This window comes from Hippopotamus amphibius, chromosome 8 (genome assembly GCF_030028045.1).
Source record: "Hippopotamus amphibius kiboko isolate mHipAmp2 chromosome 8, mHipAmp2.hap2, whole genome shotgun sequence".
Classification (NCBI taxonomy): domain Eukaryota; kingdom Metazoa; phylum Chordata; class Mammalia; order Artiodactyla; family Hippopotamidae; genus Hippopotamus; species Hippopotamus amphibius.
In genome coordinates this window covers 85,103,699-85,128,252 of record NC_080193.1, presented here as the reverse complement: position 1 = coordinate 85,128,252, position 24,554 = coordinate 85,103,699, and the positions used below count along the sequence as shown (strand labels likewise).

Here is a 24,554-nt window from a genome sequence, read left to right as displayed (position 1 = left end):
TTATCTTGCTTGGGTCTCTGACTTCCCTGATAGAGCCCAAGAGACAGTCTCCCACGAGATTTTCTTTGCACTGAGATGGTCACACATTGTAATCATGATTTCTTTCTCTAGAATTGTATATGGATGGGGAAAGAGGCACTAATACTTCCCTACATTTGCTCTGAAATGGAAATTAATGAATAGTGATAACTAATGCAATTTATTTCAATGTTTCACACTGAGAAAACTTGAGAAATATACATAATTTCAATAACATTTAAAAATTAGAAAGGAAATCTCTGCTGGAAAAGAAAAATAACCATATCAATACAAAATGCATTACTTTCCCCTAACATAATTTAAAACCTCAAATCTCTATGGAAGGGTCCCATTACACTTTTATGTACATTTCTTTAAAAGCAATTTTGCTATTTCATGTGGTTCAAGGGAAGCTATAGAAATTTCTCTTTGCTCCACAAAGTTGGTAAACCGACTTCTTAGAATTCCCCCAATATGGTCATGGAATGTCTTCCAGTCATATTTTCTTTTTAGAATATTTTCACGGTCTCTTTCATACATGCTTTTCCTACAGCAATTTGTAATTCAAAGCTTAAATTAAATTCTTCATTGGTTGCAAAGTGAGGGTTTTTTTTTCCACATAAGTCATTAGTAAGCTATTTCTAGTACAGGGCTGGCATTTTTGCCTGATTGTATTTTATTTTTTAATTTGAGGTAGGAGAAACACAATTGCCTGGTTTTCACAAACAATTTCAAAGGAAAAGAAATAAACTCAGGGCTACTCAGTTCTGCCTACTGAACACCAGTCACATTCTTATTAAATGTCAGAGAAGTCCAGGAACTGCGATGAACAGGAAAAGTTTTCCTTTTGTAAAGATCTCTGTTCTGTCGGCTTGGGAAGGGAGGTGGGAGGAGGATTTTTTTTTTTTTTTTTTTTTTTTTTTTTACTTTTAGTTGAGTACAACTCTTAGGTGAGGCATCTGAAAAAAAAATCTATTAAATATATTGGTAAATTGTTACCACCAAAAACATTTCCCAGACACCGTTTCTAAATTGTTTTGTGGACAACCTTAAAACAAAAACAAATTCAAGCCTTAGAATTGTGAACTGAGACTTCTGATGGTTCCTCAATCATCCCCATTATTAGAGACTTTGTTGAAGATCTCTTTAAGCTCTTTCTCAAGTTTCAGAATTCCAAATAGGTTGTTTATATCTTGATTGGAAGTTTATATGGTTCAGGAAAAACTAAGTCTTCAGAATTGCTTCATGCCATATTTCTCTTGAATTAATTTTCCTATTGTAAGATTAAATATTAAAATAAAAAACTGTGAGCCAAGTTAAAATTTACATTTAAAACAATATGTCTGGAAAATATCTGTCTTGGCTTGTGTTATGATTTTGCCATCAGTTGAAAGTGCTCAGAGGTTATCAGAAATCTAATTATGGTGTACATTTAGGCACTTCTTTTTTTCCTTAGCAGGAATCCTGGTTTATGTCTTTATTTTCCTTTTTGTTTTTAAGTAATTGGATGCTCTCTGATTTAACATTTAATAGTACACATCTAGTTGCATTTTAGAAAACCATTGTGAATTATAGCTTTGTATGATATAAAGGGTTTTTTATAGCCTCTACACTTTTCTCAAAAGTCGAATGATTATAAACTTTTAAAATTTGGATATAATTTATTTCCAGAACCAAACAAAAAATTCAAATGTTTATGCAAGTGTTTTTTTCCAATATGGGTGTTACTGGAGTTACGTTAAATATCAGCGACTGTATCTTTGAGGCTGTAACTAACCCTAAACTTGAACAGCGGAGATTTTCCTGAAAATGTTGTCTTCAGATTCAAATGCCTTAGGAATTATCCTGCAGTTGATTAGCATCTAAATAATTAGATTTTTTGGCCCTGTCTGTTTGAAAGCTGTAAGAGGGAAGTTGCCTGAAGGCAGAAGTTTCACTTAAGGTAAGGATGGTGACCTTCTCACCCACCCAGAGTTATAGGAAGGGCAGGGCTGACCTTTACCTAACCAGATAGAAAACCAGTGCATGTAAATACATACTTATTTTTTATTTTAATCCTTAGCTAACATTTTAAGTAGCTATGTTTCACACATGATGAAAAAGTATGAGTCTCAGACAAGTGTGGTTCATATGGTGCATATATCTCCAAGTTTTATTTGCAAAGAGCACAGTAAGTACTGTCTCAGTTAAACTCTAAGTATTATATGTGCTTTAATCTCCAGCTCTGTGACCAGTTACAGAATGACTTTAACTTTATTAGTTCTTTTGAATACCTATTTCTCAATAGATCTAAGCTATCAAATGGATAGCAATATTCTTTAGTGACTGATGACTAAAATATAAATCTAGGTAAAAAAATTAGCATAGAAATAGCTTGCAAGAGGCATATATACATATACACATACATATAGAGTTTACTTCTAGACAACGATGAACAATCATATCTAGTCCATCTATTATCAATAAAATAAAGCCCATTAAGAAAAAGCTCATTTCACCTAAATGAAAAAGTAGGGTTAGTTAATACAGTTGGTATTTGACTATGTTAGACCCGCCATGGGCTGTTATAAAATTCTCATATGTTTTAATTCATTTACGCATGCCTGCATTTAATATGCTTTGTGACCATGTCTACAATTAATATGATTTATGAGAAAAGAACATGTGTGATATTGGGGGGAAGGGCGTAGCATACATATTTTTTCTTCTATGAATGAAAAATATAGCAAAACGGCTCAAGGAAAATTGTTGGCTGTTAGCATATTAAGATGGACTGACAGAGCCCTGAGTAAACTTGGGGGAGTTAATGATATCCTCTTATCTGACCCTGACACATTTGCAGCATGTAATTTACAGAAGCTCTGTCCAGGGAATCTTGACGAATGCGCCTAACGATGTCAGGGCAATGTTCCATTCCAATGTAAAACAGATGTGGGTCAGATACCCTCATTCATCACTTAACACAGAGAGTCTCCAACTCTTTCTGGGAGGAATGACATTACCTGCTGTTAACTCCTCTCATTTCAGGAAACAACAGTAGCCCTCTAAAGAGTAAGCACTCAAACCTATCACCATTTCAAAAACCTGTCTAAAAACATGACTGTGGAAAATCAAGCATATATCTTGGTTTAATTTCATGACTACTTCTGGACACGTTTGCTAAATATTATTTGACCTTCTGCGATCTAGGATTCCATATATAGAAAGAGAAAAGCTCCATGCTCCGGCATCCCACAGTACTTCAATGAGATGGTGTTTAAAACATTATCTGTAATTGCCCATAAGCTAAGCCTGCATTCAAGGAAATGCAAGGCTGATTCACCCTAATAACCATTGGTAAATGCATACCTTGCTAAATCTTAACTGCCCAGTTCTGTCTGAGATTCATGAAGAATCTTACAATAGCCTAGGTGTCCACATTACCTTTTAGAAAGAAGGGCCTTGACACAGCCCCTCTGAAGCAGAGGGGTGTTGGGCTATACTGTATCTTCATTCCCCAAAAGCTTCCCCTTCCACCCAATACTCCAACAATGTAAAGGGCAGACATTGCAGGCTACTAAGGGAGCAAAAAGTTGCCCGGCTCAACAATGAAATTTCTTCTTTCTTCCAAATATTTCTGTGGCTACTCAAAGTCCATGTCATAAGACACCATCTACAAAACGCCTGAAGATTACAGAAGAGAAACTTTGCTACCCTTGTCTTCATGTGAAAGAAGATATGTCCTCAGGACAGAGAAAAGAGCCAACTGTAAAGATCAAGTGATACTGATTTAACAAGTAGATGTCAGAAAAATTATTTCTATTAACCACAGGAAAGCAGAGCACAGCCTTGCCAAAGTCTGAGAATGAACTTACCCTTCAGGAAGTGTTTTCTGGCCTGTTTCACAGGTTTTGTGTTAAGGCAGAACAAGCTTTCATTTAAGATGCATGGAAACTTGTAACAAGTCTTCACAGATGGGACAACATTTGAGAACACAGTGTGTTAAGAACCAGAAGCTACTATTCCAGTAAGCTAAATTTTAATTCCCCCACCTTCCCGATTCCAGGGACACTGGGCCAATAAAGATGTTGTGATGCTTTTCCACCTGAAAACTTACTTGTGTCCTTGATGACAAATTGGGCAGCGGCTATGTCTTCTATTCCCAGGCAACTTGAAGTAGTTGGCAACATCCAGGACTCACAGTGAGGCCATGTACATAGTTCTTTGACCTACAGAAATTAAATCTGCTCCTACAGATCTTGACAAAATACAGTCTTTGTAATTTTGTGATAAAAAGAATACTCCCCAATCAAACTCAAAATTACTAGATTGCCCCTTACTTTCTAAAACCTTTCTATTGCACCTGTTGTTTTAGCTACCTTTCTCTTTTGCTGGTGAGAAAGAAGTATAGCATTTATGAGATTCTCCTGCCTTTGAGGTATCTGGTATCATAGACGCTGGACTGTAGATTTTTTTTTAAATGAGTTCATGTCGATATTATATTTCAATAAATCAAAACAAGAATAAGAATAAGAAAGAATAGGACAATGCTGTCCCCTCCCTACTCTTAGCCCCATAGAATGAAGGATGGTTGCCTCCTGTTTTCATTGTAGTGAGTTCTCATGCTATTGTGATATGAATTACTCAAACAAAACCAATTTTTGTACATTGCACTTCTGGGGAGTATCATATCCCAGGTGCATTACAATGACTGCATTGTGAGTGGACACCAATACGCGTCCTTATGTCTTTAAAATGTCTCAGTCGAATAACTGAAAATACTCTAATTTACCAAGAAACTGCTTTTTCTTCATTGGTATTCAACTTCCACATTTGCCTTCTTCATCAGGGACAAACAAAAGTATGCTTTTTTGTCAGAGGCCCGCGTGATATTTTTCAGTAAACAGTAATGAAAGCTCTGTTACAACAAATAGTATTATCACTATATCAAAATGCATTTAATTCTTTTAAGTACTATGTTTCTCAGTGTAGCTCTAGAGGGTGATTCTTTTTCAATATCTTCCAAGTTTAACAAGAAGATGAAACAGATGCTGAGATAGTTTAAATTAAGCAACTTGCCTGAAGACACATAGCTAGGGAGTGGCTGTTTAGTATTGGAATCTAGTGATCTTGACTCTGCGGCTCCTGCTTAGATCAGTGAGTTACACCCACATGGCCGTCAATTCACTGAACAGGAATTCTCTGTTTTTACTCCCTTTTTCTGCCTATCTAAACATTATTAAGCAGTTTATAGCTTCTTTAAAATTATTCTTTTTCCTGCTAAGCTCCCATACAGAGGGTGACAATGTATTGAAGCAGAAGATAACATCAGACATTAAATAGAAGAAACACCCACTAGTGAAAAAAATTTAAAGAACAGTTCTAGAAATGGACAAATCATGAGTTGGGTCTCTACCGATTTTTTTCATTCAGCACTTGCTAGGAAATGTTCCTCAAAACTTGATAGTCTAATACTCAACAAAAGGGACCTATTGTTAAATTAGAGAATGCTGAGTTAAACAAATATGTTTCTGTACTGCAAGACTCGTCAGAGCCTTTAGTAAGCTAATGTGCACTGGGACTCTGAAAGATAAAGGGATATAATTTGAAATATTTACCAAATTGTTGATTCAAAATCCTTTTTTCCCAAACCACTATTCCAGAGAGCCCATGTTGGGAAGCAAGTCTTTATTATGAGACACTGTTTGGTTTCTGGGTGTTCAAAGATGATTATGACCTAGTATCATGCCTCCAGAAGCTCATGGTCCAAAGGGGGATGGATATGTTACAATACAGTGTGGTAAGGGGTTCAACAAAGTATAAACACATTAACATGGGATCAACAGAGACTAAAACAAGAAATTCTGCCCAGAAGCATCATAGAAGTGTTGACATTGAACTAGAAATTTTCCCTTGGAATTGTATATATAGCGGGTCAGCTCTTTAGAGGGTTTTTACACTTGATCTTAGCCAAAAGGCCGAGAAGTGATATAGAGGGTTTTTTAAATCTGCAATTGTTTAATTAGATTTTTTAACGCACGCTTCCTAAAATGAGTCATCAGTATTGCATGGCAGGTGGGTGGGGGGAGGATTGTTAATTCTTTAAATAATGCCTGCATCCTTCATTAGCTCAGTGCTGAGCACTGCCTACCCAGTCATCTCACAGCTCAGAAATATTTCTGCAAGGTAGAAACACAACGATTTGATTCTACAAAATGCACTGTATCAAAGGGTCTCCCAATTTACCATCTTTTCCATTGATCAGTGGAGACAATGCAATCGCTAATCTCAGAAACTCTAGTTCACTGAACTCCAGCTAAATGTCAAGAGTAATTTTTAAATATTATACTACACATTGGAAAATATACACCTCTGATGAAACCCAGACTGTTTTGCAGAGACAGATTCTTTAAAAAAAAAAATAGTTGTGTACTAATGACTGAATCCAGGCTTCTGTGTGTGCCGTACAAAGCACACATTCAGCCTCTAATTGAATAAATATGCAAGTATTCAGATTTCTGTAGATATTGCCATTTTGCAAATGCAGTAATAAATTAAAAGCTATACATTGCATTCTGACCATATATAAAGGGTTGATTCAGACTATTGGCCTCACATTAGAATCCAGCACGGCTTTCCTATGTTTTACTGACTACAAAGAAAAACTTTTTATTCTAGTAGCTTAGTTATAGACCAAGCAATTATACTCAGTTTTTTTCTCCTCAATGGCTAAAGGAATTCAAATGGGCCTAAAAACCATGGGGTTGTTACATTTGATTTGTCTAAGGTACAGGAGAAAGTAGCTGATGGAATTTCTATTTAAATCAATTCAGCAGACACCAAAAAAATTAATTCAGCAAGAAAGGTTTTCTTGTGGCTCATTTCAGTGACATGATGTAAGATTCGATCACTGGCGGCGGCTGCTCCCTCCCTTTCTTTAAAAGGAGATTTTGGTCAAGTACTTGTTTCTCTCACAATTCTCCAAATCTATAATTCAAGAGGCTGTAGCTAGAGCTGACATGAACCAGGGAGATCCTCATATTCTTTAAGGGTAGCAACCACAGCCTTCTGGAGAAAAACCAATGGCACCAGGTCAATTAAAGCCTGCACTGATCAGCAAATGGATTAGCAACAATGTTTTCACCACCGGCAGAACATCTTAAAAACCTAATATGGCAGAAGGGAAATATGCAAATGGCCAATGGTTATTCTGGTGCAGCTGAAATGGGTTTATTTATGATCATAAACATCCTTGAGCCTTCATAAACATGGAAAGCTTCTGCAGCCCTGGTTTTGAGCTCATGAATTGCTTTAGAAATGAAACAGAGGCTCAAGCTTCAGAGAAGCTGCCACTTTTGTACGGAACGTCTCTCTGTCCAAGCTTTGTTTGACACCCAACCAATCTCGTTAATCAAAAGCACTCCTTTTTCTTCCACAGATGAATTTCTGGAAATTGTAAAGGAAGGAAGTGTCTCTGTTGGGAAATGAGTTCATGGCAGGCCACCTGCTTGTCTGTTTCTTCATGATGATAAAGGTAGGTTGGGGGCACAGGATCTGCAACCTGCGTGTGAAATGGACTAAACAAATGGCCTGGCATCAAGTAGCTTCTGGATGTGTGCCCAAAATGTCCAGAAAAATAGCTCTCCTGAAACAGGAGCTGGCCCTGCCACGAGGGTAAATCTTACTGCTTTTACATGTATCAACCGAACAAAAGAAGGTCAAGGAATTGCCATACTACAGTGAAAAGGATATTCTCTCTAAATGAAACAGAAAAGTACCCATCACAACCACTCTTAGTGACTATACCCCATTCACATAACAAATTGATCTGTAGTAAACCCTGCACCTTCGATGGACAAAGATCCTTCATCTTGCCTTGCAGCTAAGGAATTTGAGAGAATTGCAAACACTGTGGTCCAAGAAATGACAAGCAAAATCAAAAGCAGTCTTGAATTCTGTATACACATATTAGCACGTAAATGCTTCTCTCTAATAAGTTTCAGGATTAACAAATGTTTGTCAAAAGAAACTGTGCTAAGCAATTGAAATCTGATTTGAAATGGAATCACGACAGTCTAATACATATATGCATGAAATGGAGAAACTGCCTAATAAGCGTAGCTGACACCAAATATGCAATTTACATACATTACACACTAATAATCTCAATTTTAATATTATTCTTTAAAAGCAACTGGATGGGTGGTGGAGTTAAAGATTTTCTTTTGTAAAATGTGAATAAGAACAAAAGTTGATCCTGAAGTCTTCTGCCATTAACCACAATCTCGTTAGTATAAAGATCTATCTGCTCTTTCTTGGGTCTGTTTCAGAGACAGTATCTCATCCCCACAAAGCTGTGATGATTCAACCAGACCTAACAGATGAATGGTCGATAAACTTGATGAGATCTGCAGACCTACTCTTTGTTCCTGAGGTGCTGAATGGTGAGCAAACATTCAAGCATGTTTAAGCCTGGTACACAAATCTTTACGAGAATTTTTTCTTTCCTCAGTAGATTATCCATGAAATAGGACAGGTGTACTGGTTATTCAATTACATCTTACCCAAGACCTGGACAAAATTTGAAATGAGGCCTCTGAGCATAGATCTTACTGTGGGGATTTATTAATAACAGTTCAATGTGGTCTAAAACAAAACTTTTTTTGTAACTTAAGCCTATTTTCTTATTTTATCATTGGTTTCACTCATAAACCAGAAATGAAAATCTGCCCATCTGTTCTAAACATAAAGTGTTTTCATAATAATCCAGATTTATACCAAATGTATTTTTAAGTAGTGCTGAATTGAGAGCGTCCTCAAAATTTATAGCCTCTGAGGTTGCAAAGACGACTTCCCCTTTTTAAGGAGGAAAATGCTTAAAATGAACGTAGGAAAGGCTCAGAAAGCTTCTTGGATATCAAATGGCTCCGTAGGAAAAAAAAAAGTCAATGATATAAGAGTAAATGAATCAAAACCATATGGATCAAATTTTCCCTAAAATACACAGTTTGAAAAATTAAGGAGGAAAAGTGCTTGGCAAAATGTGTTTTAGGTTTTACCAAACCCAAAACATTTGAAGAATCATTTGCAATGGTTGACGAACCCTAAATGCAGCCAAGTTGGCCCATTTTTGTAAACTACATAACAATGGAAAAAAAGGCTTCCTAGAAACCATGTAACCCACTGATACTGTATTTCACTCAAGAAATCATTAGGAGCTGTCACCAAAAACTGTGGAGTTTGTAGGAGTAGTGTGTGTGTGTGTGGGGGGGGGGGGGTTGAAATGATAAAAGTTTGTTCATTTAATTGGCCTTGTTTTCGGGGGTTGGCTATGTGTGTTTTGGAGGTGGGGGAGCAGTGAGGGTAATGTTTCTTGCAAAGGAAAGTTAATTAGAAGAACACGGGCCAAATGTTAATTAGTCTCACGTCTCGAGCATATGGTAGTATTTCCTTGGCACTCCGTACTCCAAGTCAGCATTCCTTTTTCTCTCCTGCACATGCAGAAAGGTGCTGGGAACATACCAGCTGGGTTTGGAGGGGAAATACATGGTCTCTATTTCCCTGTGTTCTTTCTGTGGTGTCCCCACATCAAGAAAACACAACTTTTCAAAAGAGGGCACTACTGCAGGGTAGAGGGAGTTGAAAGGTTTTCTTCTCGGATGGTGTTTTGGCATTCGCTATAAAAGCCTCATCTCCTAAAAGGGTTATATAGTTCAAATGATCCTAGAGATTCAGAGATAGTAGAAAATTTCAAGGGAATTAGCCTATTCCCAACCCACCCATCACTGAGAATCTCAAGTTCCTTGACAAATCCAGCTTTAGAAGGAGTGTGAAGCCGAGCCCTCCATCTCTGAAGGGTTTCGACCATTCCTGCAGGAAAATCAAGTTGAATGTCAGTGCTGGACCCCATGGAAAACTTTCTTCGCCATTATGCTTCTTCAGCAAGTGAAATGTGTAATTTGGTTTATTAAAGAACTAGTAACAACTGGAAGAGAGATAGACTTGGCTTTTAACTCTGCCAGGGACTCTAACTGTGTTGCACTGGCCTCAGCTTTTGCATAAGTAAAATGGGAATATTCCCCAGATGCAGTCATGGATTCCCTCGGAACAAGATATACTTGCCAACGATTCAGTAACGCACAGATACTTTTAGCAACTTGAGGAAGGATACGACCAAAGTTTCTAAAAGTTTTCAGCAGAATTATGAGATTTAGAATGTCACAGATGCATGTCAGTCTATTGCTACTCTAATCGGACCACTTTGGACAGTGTAACCTTTTCCTGAGTCACTGCTTCATACCCAGCCCTCCCGAGGCTGAGAATTTCTCTGAGAAAAGCAAGAAGGAATCTAAGAAATACTATTTGACTAATGGCTCTGATTCCAAGCTTTTTTTTTTTTTTTTAAAGGCCTCATGGTATGAGGGATCTTAGTTCCCCCACCAGGGATTGAACCCATGTCCCCTGCAGTGGAAGCATGGAGTCTCACCCACTGGACCACTGGATCACCAGGGCAGTCCCTGATTCCAAGCTTTAAAAGAATCTTTGCTCAAGGGAGCAACTGTGTTAGAGACTCCAAAGGAAAATCAACTAAATCCCACATACAAACAGAGAAACAATTTGCTTATCATAATGGTGTCTATTAATTCTTTGACAAGAAACTAGAAAGCCAATATTACAACAGTTCACACACAACCCAACTCATGATTTTCAAGTCCAAATGGCAAACGATACATCAATTTCAATGACACGAGGAAAAACATCAAATAAAATGCACAAATAAAATAGTGTCCACTAAAGTGATTAACAATGAATTGATCATAAAGACTCAGAAAGCTTTAACTTCAATTCAACTTAAATTAATAGGTAGGTAGACACCTGTGATGAAGTACAAAGGCAGAGGATAGGTAAGATGCAAAGTTACATATTTTATAACATAGTACATACATACTATCTCTATTTTATATATATATATATATATATATCACTTTTTCTTTCTTTTTTAATGCATGAGACCAAAAAAGAGCTGAAAGGCAATTTGCAAAAAGATTAACAGTGGCAGGGAGATCAACTCAATAATTGGCGATGATTTAGAGGCGTGGGATAGGGAGGGTGGGGAGTCTTGGGAGAGAGGGGACACGGGGATGTCTGTATGAATACAGCTGATTCACTTGGTCGTACAGCAGAAACCGGCACAACAGTGTAAAACAATTATACTCCAATAAAGAGCTTAAAAAAAAAAAAAAGATTAACAGTGGCTGCCCCAGGGAATTTTTTTCCTACTCTAGATATACCTTTTGAAAATTTTTTTCCAGTTTCTACAATAACCATTAAGTACTTTTTAATTATTGGGGAAAGTTAAAAGCTTGATAAGAAAAACGTATAAAGCAAAAAAGCATGTAAAGAGTGTATTAGCAAAAAGAGTGTTAACCCAAATCCAAAAGTTTAGAAAACTGGTTTCTATAAAATGATTTTAAAATATGAATAAGACCCCTGCCTCTATTTTTTATGAAACCTGTCTCCTGTTCACCCAACTGGGTGCTATCATGAATAAGATTCAACAAGACGAGGAGCCGGGAATCCTCTGTCTAGTCCCAGTTCTCTCACTGTCAGTGCTGTAGCCACACGCTCTCTGAGCCTCAGCTGATTTGTCAGCATATTAGACATCCAGGTAGAGACAGAGGAAGTAGGAAGAGTCACGGGAGAAGAGGAGAAATGGCAGTCGCAGCATTAGTTCCATTTTTAATACTATATGATCCAATATATTCATAAGCACTTCTCTACTATAACAAGCAAAAAGATTAAGCCATCACCACCCTTTCTTTACCCTCTTCTTTAGTCGGCAGGTAAACCAGCTGTTAGATGTGGACTCTTTCCTTCAGTTTCTTTACAGTATTTTTAATAAAGCCAATCAAAAACAAGGTAGTGCACACCTCGCCCACCTTGCTTAAATAGAGGCATTTCTGAGAAATGGTAAATCTCAAAGGCTATAGAAATCTGAGTTCTAATTCCCAGTTCTCCTAATGTTCCTATTCCACCTTTTTGTAAATATGTCTGGCAAGATATTGATTCACTCAGCCTTTTTTTCTCCACCGTTGCCTAAGGAAATAGGAGAAACTTCACATTATTCATTTCTTTTCTAACTCACGGGTGATGCTGCAAGAACTAAGACAATATGAGTTCCTTGTGGTGGTTTGAAGAGGAAATGTATATGCAAAATATCCTGAATATTTGCAATTTAATAAGTAAGGAGTTAACATGTGTAAGAGCACAGTAAAGAAATACAGGAGAAGTTGCCTGTGGAATTTTCCATTGCTTGATGTTGGAATGATTCCCACCCTACCGCCGACTCTGGAATCACACCCAGGTTTCTTGAAATCAAGGATTAACAGTTTCAAGGTCAAGTGCTAGTACCTCCACTTATGTAACACAGTATAACACATTTATTATAACATACAAGAGCAGACATGTATAATACAAGAAACTAGCAGCTTCACTTAGAGAATACAGACTCGTGTCATTTTTGTTATGTTCGAACACTATGAAATGCCAAGAGAATCCTAGGTCTCACCTGACAGAAGTGGTTCAAGTTGAAGTTTACTTTTATGCAAACTTTCAACCAAATCATGTTCATAAAAAGCTTTTCTATGGCCTAAAGCTACTTATATTTAAAACTGCAGAGATAACTACTTCTGAAGTTACTTCTAAACTGTGGAAGAAGCTTCTATGCTATAAGTCCAGGCATTTAAAGATGAATCTATTAATGTAAGTCCATGACTTTCATGCAAAATCACATTCACAAATGCCAGCACTTGGAAATTAAATGTATTAAAGTCCTGTAGGAAGCACATCCATTGTTTTCATGTTGTTATTTTTCAGCTGAGGTTTAAAGCTACCTCTTATTTTTTATCCCAGGATGTGCTATAGGAATCTATGAAACTTAATTACATTTACTGTTACAAAAAAGGATTTAAGAACTTTTGCCTTTAGGCAGAAATGTTTATTTCATTGCCTTTGCTATTCATTCTTTTCAACTCCAACGGCTTTGAACTTTTCAGCTGCTCAGAGTTATCACCCTTGTGCAGAGCCCAGGAACTCCACTCCCAAGACGCAAACCACAAGTTGAAGAAAACGAAGAAGGCAAAGATATATGAGTCGTCATTTTGGCCACCCTTTGTGCCATTAAAATCTCATTTTCTGCCTATTAGAATGCCCTCTTGGTGCTGAGGCAGCGGTGATAGTCGGTGATTAGTGTGTAATTGAGTATAATTGTCTTTTCACTTTTCATTTGTGTCATTCTGAGCGTCTCTCTGTTTTTCTAACCACCAAGAGGAAAAAGGGGGTTAAGAAAAGATAAAGCTGTTAAAACTCTCACTCTCAGCCCTGAAGAGATTCTCGATTGCAATTATAGATTGCAACCCCTTCATGACATTTCTCCAAATTTAGCGGACGGCTTTTCCTGGCCACCTGGGCCAAGTGCTCTCTAATAAAATCAAGTGATCTGTATTTAAACAACTACTAATAATGTCAACCTCAGACAGATGCCACATGTAGGAAATTTAACCAACCCTCTGACATGCAATTATCAAGGCAATTTATTAATATAATCTCTCAAGAAAAGCTCATAGTCCAATGCAAATTAGAAAAACAATTACAACAGTCAAATATCTATATATTCCCAAAGAGCAGTAATTCTCCTAATTTGTGCATTTATAACTCATTTATCCCAGAGTTCTGTAGTCATCAGCTGGGTCTCTCTCCACACAACTTGTTAGCCTCCTCTCTGAATGTTATATAAAAGCTTTGGTGTTTTCTTATTAAGTGTTCTTGCTCACAACCCTATCAGCCGACCAAATACCATTAAAAAAAAAACGCGTGTGAGCTTCTTACCCAAAACCCAGAACGAGGAGTGGAGAAGATGAACGCCTTGACAACTAAGTATAAACATAAAATCTCCGTGATTGCATTAAAAGTCACTTGGATTTTAAGTCTAAGCTACAACTTTTGATACAGCCCATAGGAAGGGTGGAGAGAAAGGAAACGAGAAAACTGAAATCATGTGGCTTGTATAAAGAATACATTATGGTTTAAATTTGGCAATTCATTATATGACTGCCTCGGGGAATTGACTATTTGGTTCTGGTATACAGCAAATCGTCTGTCTGGAAACACGGGACTGACCTGAGGTGAAAGGCCATTGCCAATGGCGGGGTTCATGGGGTTGGAGGGCCCGGATGGAGGCACAAAGCTGTCTGTATAGCTGGAAAATCCATGCCTGGTGCTGGGGAGGCAGTAGGCAGAGCTGCTGTCCGGGTTGGAAGGAATAGTGCTTTGGTGTACAGTGCTCGGAGGAAGCGGCTGAGGTCTGTGGACCGTGCTGCTGGGATCCGACACGGCTGCAAGGAAGAAGGTTATCAGCCATAAATCTCCTTTGGAGGCTAGCAGAGAAAGTTCAGTACAAAAGTTCACAGTTACCGAGTCATCAGCAGTACCTCCTGGTCAACCACATGTAAATTTCAATCTGTGCTCTTTGACACGCAGGTATAGAGCCACTCATCACAAATACAGCCACATCTCTGCAAGTATGTTCAAGTACTTTATTCATATACTTTCAAGGCACACTCACCCAAAACAGAAATTCAGAAATCACATTAACAGTGAGAACAAACCTATTTTGGTAGTGAGTACTATTAACATAAGGATTAACCAATGTAAGAATTGCAAGTCTCAAGTTTCTTATCAAATATACTTCCAAAGCACATAAACATCAGTGTGCTAGTATAGTTTCAAATGCCTGCAATGCTGTCTTTCATAATCCAAAATAATTTAGCCTTATTATTTATCCCATTCACCTCTATGCACTAACATAGGAGGACTTTATCAAAGCTTCCCTTCCCTGTCTTCCTACTGCAGTTAGGAGCCAGTTAATTGCAGACTGGAGTACAAATGTAGAGATGTTTTAACAAACAAAAAGCAAATTGCATGCTTATTTAGGGAGGTTGCTTTGTTTTATTTAATTGTTTTGTTTTGTTTTAAAATGCTGAAACAGTATTATATTACAACACTGTTTATCTAGAGAGATTCAGACATGTCATAGAACAAACTATGTTTCTGAAACGTGACAGGTATCAATACTTTCAGGACAACCTGATGTAATGTAATGAACATACAAACAGCCACAAGGACACCGCAGAAGATTTCACTGCATAACGTAAGCAGCAGGGAACAAGATTGGGGGTTACATTTTAACCCCTTGACTCCCTTCCTCCATACCTTGTGGAATAGCTGTGGGCTGGTAAGAGGTCTCCGACAGCTGGTACGTTGGCAGAGTCGGCATGGCCGTGGGAGGGAATCCCCCCGGAATGAGATGGTTGAAAGCCATCAGTTGGTTGGCCCCAGCCTGCTTCCTCCATCTTGCACGGCGGTTGCTAAACCAGACCTATGGATTTAATTTAAAATTTGAGGATTTCACTGATGAAATAATAGTACAGTCTTAATGAATTTTTCATGCTAAAACAGATTAAAGGCCCCTTTCTGAAAGGGCAAATAGACACAAGAGCCCTCCACCTTCTGGGTTGTATTGTCAGGGGAGAAAGGAGAGTTAGATGTCAGGGGTCAGTAGAGGGACTTCAAGGGCTTTCCATGGTCCTTCAGAGCCCCCACGACCCTGGGGGTGACCGTGGAGGGGGATGGCTAGGCAGGGATGGGAGCAGCGGGCATCACCATCAGCATCCACCCACCTTCATGTACTACAGCATTCTGGGGAGAATCCAGGAGTCTGGCCCCCACATGACACATGTCCTAACTTGGTCCTGCCTATTGCACTAACCCTTGTATTTTACAGTCTTATCAATGTGTCTGCCTTTCAATGGACATTATGTGCACCATTCCTGGAGAGTCATATAAATTGACAAGAAGGATAAATGGCACTATTTTACCTTCCCTTCCACAGTGTGAGAAATTGTACTGATCTTAGTGGAAATAGATGCCAGAGAGGTAAGTATTTCAAGAAACGAAAGCATTTTATCTATGCAGATCTTTTACATAATGGGTTTATTTCTTTCTTTCAACAGCAGCTGTAAGCACCTAGCTTTTAATCAGAGGGAAAAAGGGGTGGGTAAGACAGGATCCCTGTGCTCAAGTAGCTTACTGTTTGGTCCTCTAGGAAGTCACAGAGTCATCAAGGTCACCAAAATAATTGCTCACAAGAGGTAGAAACTCCAAGTTTGAAAATGCAGAGAAATCAGAAGTTTAGAGTGGAGATGAAGTTTCAACTCATTTTAAAGCTTGGACATGATTTCGAAAAGGGGTCACTCCAGATGGAAGAGATATTACAAGAGACCAGCATGTCTAAGAAAAGATGAGTCTTGATTTCCTTATAGAACAAAGTTAACAATTATACAACTTAATTGTAAATTTTAAGTCACAAAATTTTTAAAAGAGCAGAGAGAGGGATGTTCCCCTTCCGAAATAAGAAAGCCCTCAGTTTAACAAATACTTTGCCAAGGCATCTGGTTAAACTTTTCCTAGTCATCCAAGCATTCGTCTGAAAAAGAATTTGGTCATCTCTAGCCATGATGTGAGACACTGGTAAGGAAAGCTGTCTGAACTTCCTCAGAGCACTAACATTTAATATTCCTTAAGTTTCCAAACAGGAAAAGAAAGGAAGTCAATATTTTCCCATGTTGCTGCATAATTGAATTAGAGTTTCACTTAACTTAATAAATTGCCACCTGGGATAATAGAACCATGAACAGCACTCAACTTCAGGTCTGTATCAATTGTGTTTTCTCACTGCAAGTCTAAGCGTCTGTTACCATGACTCCCAGAGTCATCAGGGTAAGAAAACTGTTTTCAGGGAAGTGCTTGGAACAAGCTGGATAGCCTGAGGAGGCTGGGGGTAAGAAATTTGGGTTGTATTTATGCCTGAGTGCACTGCACTATACCACACACTGTGGTCATATTTTATAGCATAAAACCTCCAGATTAATGAGGCACACTTGGCTCAGGTGAAGGGTTTTTCCCACCCCGCCCACACACTTATCTAGACCAACCCATGTGCAGTGCATCTCCAGCTTTATGTACTAGACTGGGAGGAGAGTTGAATTTCCAAAAGGTCTGCTGTGACTCCACTCATCCAGACTTACTGCTGTCAAATCCATTGGTGAGATCTCTTATGAAGAACTCAGAAGCTTGCACTTCTGACACTGTCAGAGCATGCTGCCAATCTCTCTGTGCCAACTTCCTGCTGTAACCTTTAGATAAGTAAACCAAATTTGATTTATCCAGTGGGTGGGCTCTGCCTGGTTCCTCCATCAATCTCAACCTACTTTTGATTTACATTCATGCTAACTCCTCTATAACCCCTTTTTTTAAATCAAAAATGTCTTTGTTCAGATAGTACATTAGAAGAAACACCATACTTTCTACAGATCCCTTCAAAAGACTAAATCCAAAAGGCTAGGGGTGTAAGGATTTGGGGTTTGTTTTCATTTTTCCAAAATAATACAAGTAAGTATTGATGACATGGAATAAACCCACCAGGAGTTGGATTTAAAAGTTCTTACATTTACAGTACAATATATATTATAACTATAATAAAAGACGAAGAGAAATAGTTGGGAAGCAGATCTTGACTGAAAAGCAAACCTTCAACAGGAGGTTCAAGGGTTTCCCAAAGAAAGGAATTTAAATGTTGTTTAAAGTTAGGCTAAATAAATCCAGAGGGCTATTCCTGGGAGAATCAGGGCTTACTGAGGACTGAGCTGCCTGTCTCTGGCCATTTAACCAGATTTTTCTATCATCTTGCCTCTGCCAGCCTCTGCATCTCCTAGAAGCAGCTGAAACTGCCAAAAGAAGCACTAAAGAAAAAATATACTGAAGTTGCCAACTGGGAAGTGGCCCTTACCTTCTTTATGCTTTGAAGCTCGTAAACATCTATTTTTAACAGAAAAAAAAAAAAAGTGCCCTTGAAATCACCTTCGTTGTAAGTACCCAAACTGGTTAAGTACGGTGATCCTCGGATACTGTTATTCCCCCATCTTTGACTGAAAGACAGTCCCTTGGCACTCAGAAGTCCTACCCAACTCTTCCAATATTGTCTCTTTAATTCCTAACAAACAATCAAGGAATAATCTACTAACTGACATGTGTAAGTGCACAACACTGAATAAATTCATCTAAAATGGGTGGAAGGCATTTATGACTCAGTTGTTACTATCACAAGAAACTTTGTTTTGAAAAGAGTAGCAATAGCAACAGAGACAAACTGGCCTTTGATGTGCTACAGGAGAACATGGGTGTTCCACCAATTCCTTAGCCAGTAGGGCAGAAAGAACAAGTTTTACAAAGTCAGCTATCTACCTGTTAAATGTCATTCTATGCGATGTCACTCTCCCCCTGCAGCATTACCTGGCCTTCTACATCTATCTCACTTAGCGTGGTAAGAAAGTGGGGCAGGAGGCATACATTGCCGGATAACTACTATCAGGCACAGTTAATTGCTATAATTGCCTATCTATTATCACACTACATCAGATCCTTCCCTCGCAGCAAGTTTGTATTTCATTTGATGAACTGCAACCTGGTTCATTCTCATCTACTCCTTGGATCTTTCCCTATTGCTATGTCTCTTTTCAGAGCCCTTCCACAAAGTCATATTCATCCTTTTGAAAATGATATTTTTAAAAAAATTTTATTCAAGTACTTTCTATAGCCTAATTATTTCTTTTTTAAAATGTATTTATTTTTATTTATTTTTTGGCTATGTGGGGTCTTCGTTGCTGTGTGAGAGCTTTCCCTAGTTGCAGCGAGCAGAGCTACTCTTCGTTGCGGTGCACAGGCTTCTCATTGCGGTGTCTTCTCCCTCTTGTTGCAGAGCACAGGCTCTAGGCACATGGGCTTCAGTAGTTGTGGCACATAGGCTCAGTAGTTGTGGCACGCGGGCTTAGTTGCTCTGCAGCACGTGGGATCTTCCCAGACCAGGGATAGAACCCATGTTCCCTGCATTGGCAGGTAGATTCTTAATCACTGCGCCACCAGGGAAGTACTGGAAATTATATTTAGATCCATTCTGGAGTAATATAATATCCAATGATTTTTTTTTGAAGCAAAATTTAAAATATAACGATAACTAGGGAAAAAGACAATGAATAACAAAAGAATAAGTTTTTATAAATTTTTCTCTTCATGAGTAAAATAAGTAACCAATGTGTTCTCAACAATAAAAGATGTTAAAAAAAACCAGTATTTAAAAAAATACAGTAATACGTTTCATTCACATGGGAGCAATGCAGACTAGGCAATAGTTGGATCCCAGCTTCCCCCACCCCTCACTACCTCTGCGACCCTGAACAATTTGTTTAATATCTGTGGTCTCTGTTTTCTCATCTGCTAAATGGGAGAAATAAAAAACTCCTTCACGTGACTAAATGAGACAATATAATCAAATGAGACAATACAATCAAAGCTTGTAAAAGTATACCTAAGCGATAGTGTTCAGTAAATGTTAGTTATCAAATAAAAATGTCACATTGAGAAGTCCAAGAATGAGAGCCTTGCTTTGTTTTCTAAGCTCTCTGGTCTACAGCCAAAGCCTTTTGTGCCCCTGAGCAAACAGGAAAGTGCCCAAATAACACCTCAAATAATTGAAAGCCAGTTTCGCTTGAATGGAGACTTAGGTCCAAATTGCTTCCAAGTTTCATGGATTAGTGCTAATTGCCCCATGGTGTAAGCCTAATTTGGCCCATCAATAAATTACTGGTTTACATTTTTGGTGTGGTCCTCAAAGGCAATCTAACCTACATTATTCCAGATGGGTTAATTTAAATGCCATTTTTAAAAATAGAAAGAGGATGTAATGGTTAATCCTTAGAAAGAGAATTCACAAGATTATGAAATGTTTCATTAAATACTAGAGCTGATACTAAAGTGCCAATTACAGACCTTTCCAGGTAGATAAATTCAAGGCAAGCTGCTTGTTCTCTGCGCCTTCTCACTCACTCCACTCCCTCTCTCCCATATCACACCCCCCCACCCCCCCACCCCCACCATTGCTGCTACCCAGCCTGGACCACTGCATAGAGAGCAGGTTGGGGACAGGATGGGCAAGGCTGATGAGGAGAAATGCCATGCCCCTGTGAATGTCAGAGGATTACACCACAGATGAAAGCACACTTAACTGCATCTTTATACATCCCAAGAGCAAACTCCTGCAGAGAATTGTAGGACCACCACATTTTTGCTTCGTTATAGAGTTCAGGACCAAATATTCCATACCTATCTTAACTTCTGAACTATACAGATCTGTTAGATGGCTTTAAACCACCATTGGGCTTCCCTGAGAATCCCAAATTACTGATGCTAGAAGGGTCCTGAGAGATCATGCATCCTAGGGGTTTTTAATTAAAGGAAAGAAAGGGGGGCGGGGTGTGGAATTCTCTGGCAGTCCAGTGGTTAGGACTCCCATGCCCTCACTTCTGAGGGCCTGAGTTCAATCCTGGTCAGGGAACTAAAATCCCATAAGCTGTGCGGTGCAGCTGCAAGAAAAAAAGGGAGGAAGGTAGGGAGGGAGGAAGGAAGCGGGGTGGGGGTGATTTTGGGGAATATGGTGAGAGCCAGGGGCCCTCTCCCTAGTTAACACTTGTGTGTATACACACACACAGGCAAAGGCACAACATTTGTGTACAAATCTCAAGTTTCCCAGATCTCCTGAAGTCCATCTGTGGTCATCCTGGTCATTCATGGACCCAGACTAAGATCATCTGATCTAAACTCCGTATTTTAAAATTAAAAAAGAAAAACCCTAAAGCCCAGCAGGATGCCAGCAAAACTAAATGACTTGCTCAACAAAACACTTCTGGCAAAGCTGAGACCAAAACCCACATCTTCTGACTTCTGGTTAAATACTTTTCTACCAGCAGCTTCCTTTCCTGTCTTCCATTACCTGGGTGGTAAGAGACAATGATACTCACCTGCTTCATTGTTCTTAGATGCAATAGTTACTAAACCTTTTACACATCATAAATGTTTGTAAGTCATTCTTCCTTACAAAACTGTAATGCTTGCCATTGTTTGCATAATAACAGCTACCCAGGAGGTGAATTAGGTAAAAATTAGTCTTTGCTGTACAATAATTCTTAGCTTGTGTACTCAGATTTGGCTCTGATAAATATAACATAGCTACTATCCAAACAAATTTTATCTAAGTTATTAAAGCTTTAGTCTCATCTTTATCCAGAAGAGTTTAGATTTTTTTCCTCAGGGGGAAAAAAAGAAAGGAATGTAGACATGTTTGGGGTTTTGCAGGGGGTTTTTTTTGTTTTTTTTGTTTTGGTGTTGGATTTTCCCAGGTGCCCCAAATTAAACTAACTCACACTCTCTGGCTATCACTCAAACTGAGTTGACTTTGCTACTGCTTTCCCAGATCCTTCGGAAAACTAAAGGATTTTGTTCTGGCATTTTAATCAGTGATTAACTACTCCCTTCTTTTTCCTGCTGGGTTAAGTAAAAGATCCATATGCCGGGTGTTGTAGGGAATTTGTTAGGCTGTAGATCATAGCTGTGGTGCAAGACATGATGTGTCTCAAGGGAACTAATGAAGCCATAAGGAATGTAAAGAGTCACCGGGTTAAAGCCACATTAGGACAGCTGTTAGGTTAATGAGGGCCCCGCTTTGGAGAGGTCGCTGTATAGAAAAATATGAACCACTCTTTATTGGTTTGATCCCATGTCCTCTGGAAGTTAATGGGCCATTCTTATTCTCCTTTGACATTCACTGAGCCAGATGCAGGTGCCGGGCACTGTACAAGGTGCACTAGGTGGAGATTAATTCTGTCCTCCCATCCTTGTCTTTGGCAAAAGCAACAACGAACAAGGTTGAACAACACAGGACACTCTTTTCAGTTTTCCATCACTCTGTTTGCTTGATTCCTTTACATCCAATGTTTTTGTTTGTTTGTTTGTTGTTTTTGTTTTTTACTCTGAGTTCAGAACTGATCTCCAGTCTATCTTAAGGACAGACCCAGTATGTGGGATTGGCCAGCCAGGGAGGATAGGGACCAGATCCTGGAATATAGTGGGCCCTTGATAAAGGTTTGCTAAAAGGATGAAAGAGTGAAAGGACCTCACTTCACATTTAAACCAGGGGATCAAAGAACTATAATAAAGGCAAATAGATTTGATACATATAATATTTGTAGCATTATTTTACACATATACAATACACTGTGTACATTACTATAAAATAATATATTTATATATACACATCATCATGATTTGTGGTTAGTGGTGGTCACTTCTGGGAAGGAGCACTATATCCCAATGTAATAGGTAGAGGGATTGAATAGCTCCAACTGTAAAACTTTTGTGCTATAAACCCTTGTGCAGGACTTCCTAGGTGGCGCAGTGGTTAAGAATCCACCTGCCAATGCAGGGGACACGGGTTCGATCCCTGCTCCTGGAAGATCCCACATGCCACGGAGCAACGAAGCCCGTGTGCCACAATTATTGAGCCTGCGCTTTAGAGCCTGTGAGCCACAACTACTGAGCCCATGTGCCACAACTACTGAAGCCCATGTGCCTAGAGCCCGTGCTCCACAACAAGAGAAGCCACAGCAACGAGGAGCCCGCGCACCACAACGAAGAGTAGCCCCCACTCACTGCAACTAAAGAAAGTCCGCGCACAGCAAAAAAAGACCCAACATGGCCAATAAAATAAATAAATTAATTAATTAAAAGAAAAAAACCTTGTGTATCTGTGACTCTTCCCTACCCTCGCCCTTGGACCCACCTCCAGCTCACACAATCAGTTGCCTGCATCCCACCTTTCACGGCAACTCTCCACCTTTCTGTTCCCACTGCCGCTGACCTATTTCATGCCTACAGCCTCCACTGTCCATCACATCAAGTGTAGCCTGCTCACCTGAAACCCAAGCTCTACCACAGAATGCATGTAACCACTCGAAATTTTGCTAATATCTACATACCACCCTAACGTCCACAGAGTGCCTGGTACACAGCAAGGATTCCTGAAATAGTGAGTGAATACCATGAATGAACACACTTCTGTGTGTTATATCTGATATAATCACATTCTCCCCATAATGGTAACCAGAGTTAAGAATGCACATTTTCATTAGGACCAAAAATATAAACACTAAGAACACAAAGAGAGCAAATAGATTTCCAATCACATTCCTTCCTGCCACCCTAACACTCCCTACCCTTAACCAAACTGAACTATTCTCTGTTTCTCAACATGACTAGAATGAAAATGAAAGGTCATCTGACATGTAACTTACGTGTTTCCAGCTGCTTTTGCTTATTATTCTGTATTTACTAAAATACTCTCCCACCCTCCCTGTCCCATGAATAACTCTCTAGATTCAAAAGGCCAACTGAACCCTCTTTTCTTCATGAGCCCCTCTTGTGTACTCCAACAAGATCTCACCCTTTCCTCTTCTCAACTCCCACTGCACCTCATCTCACTCTGATGAACTTACATCGGCTTTGTTTCTAAATTACGTCTTTGCTTTATGACCCTGTTAAACATGAGTTCCTTGACAAACCTGTCATAATTCATCTCAGTGTTCCTTGACTTTCCTAGCACTGTGATGATCAGATAGAAAGTCAAGTTGAATAAAACCATCCCTCTGACTTCGCTCTGCAGGCTACAAGAGGCTATTCCAAAATAGTCTATGAGAGGAGAGGGAGTTAGATGTTTATGGGAAAGTGTCGATCGATCTGGAGACCACATCAGCCGCCTAGTTCGCTGCTGAGTCCCCAGCCTCACTCTGACTATGAAAGTCAAGTATCTGGGAACAACATGACATTTCCGGATAAGGTAACATCACTCCTGGGACAGTAAGGAGTTCCTGGATACCCTGAGGCATTTGTAATCTTTCCAACAGTGCTTTACCACCTTGAGGAGAAAGTTCATTATTCATAATGAAACATTATTCTATCACTCAATAGAAACATATTACACCAAAGTAGCCATTCTAGAGGATTCAGAACACTTCCGAGTTGAAAAGATAATTTAAAATGTTCTTAAAATAATATAGTTACTTGACATGCTTCTAGACTTAAAGGAAGGGATTTTACATTATACAGCTTTGCACATCTTCATAATTGAAAGGCTACAGAGAGGAAGTGTATGGAATCCAATTACCTCGATCACTTACTAGCTACATGACGTCGGGTAGTTACTTAAATAGTCTGAGTCTCAGTTTCTTCATCTATAAACTGGGGGTATTAGTAGTACCAACCTAGGGTTTTAATGATAAGTAAATGAGTTAATTCATATAAAGCATTTAGAACAGTGCCTGGTGCAGAGTAACCGCTCAAAATTTTGCTATTATCTACATACCACCCCCAAGTCTATACAGTGCCTCAAACGTAACAAGGATTCCTCAACTGATGAATGAATAATGTGAACTGACATTCTTCTCTGTGTTATGTCTGATATAATTGCATTCTCCTCATAATGACAACCAAAGTCTAAAACAAGAATGTACATTTTCATAAATACAAATAAATGAAGAATACAAAGAAAGCCAATT

The 24,554-nt window shown here is 38.9% G+C and overlaps 1 protein-coding gene across 5 annotated transcripts in view; it reads right to left on the bottom strand.

Annotated features, from left to right (window-relative positions):
- PAX3 (paired box 3) overlaps positions 1-24,554 on the bottom strand; it is a 94,510-nt gene that overhangs the window by 5,740 nt on the left and 64,216 nt on the right. For 4 of the 5 annotated variants that reach the window (XM_057745261.1, XM_057745265.1, XM_057745262.1 and 1 more), the window contains exons 6-7: positions 15,268-15,433; positions 14,176-14,390 (exon numbers count right to left, since the gene is read on the bottom strand). In XM_057745261.1, the coding sequence (XP_057601244.1) occupies positions 14,176-14,390; positions 15,268-15,433 (381 nt within the window). Of the gene's footprint in view, positions 1-9,005; positions 13,313-14,175; positions 14,391-15,267; positions 15,434-24,554 lie in introns of those variants that run through there. The other variant, XM_057745263.1, reaches the window with a different exon arrangement.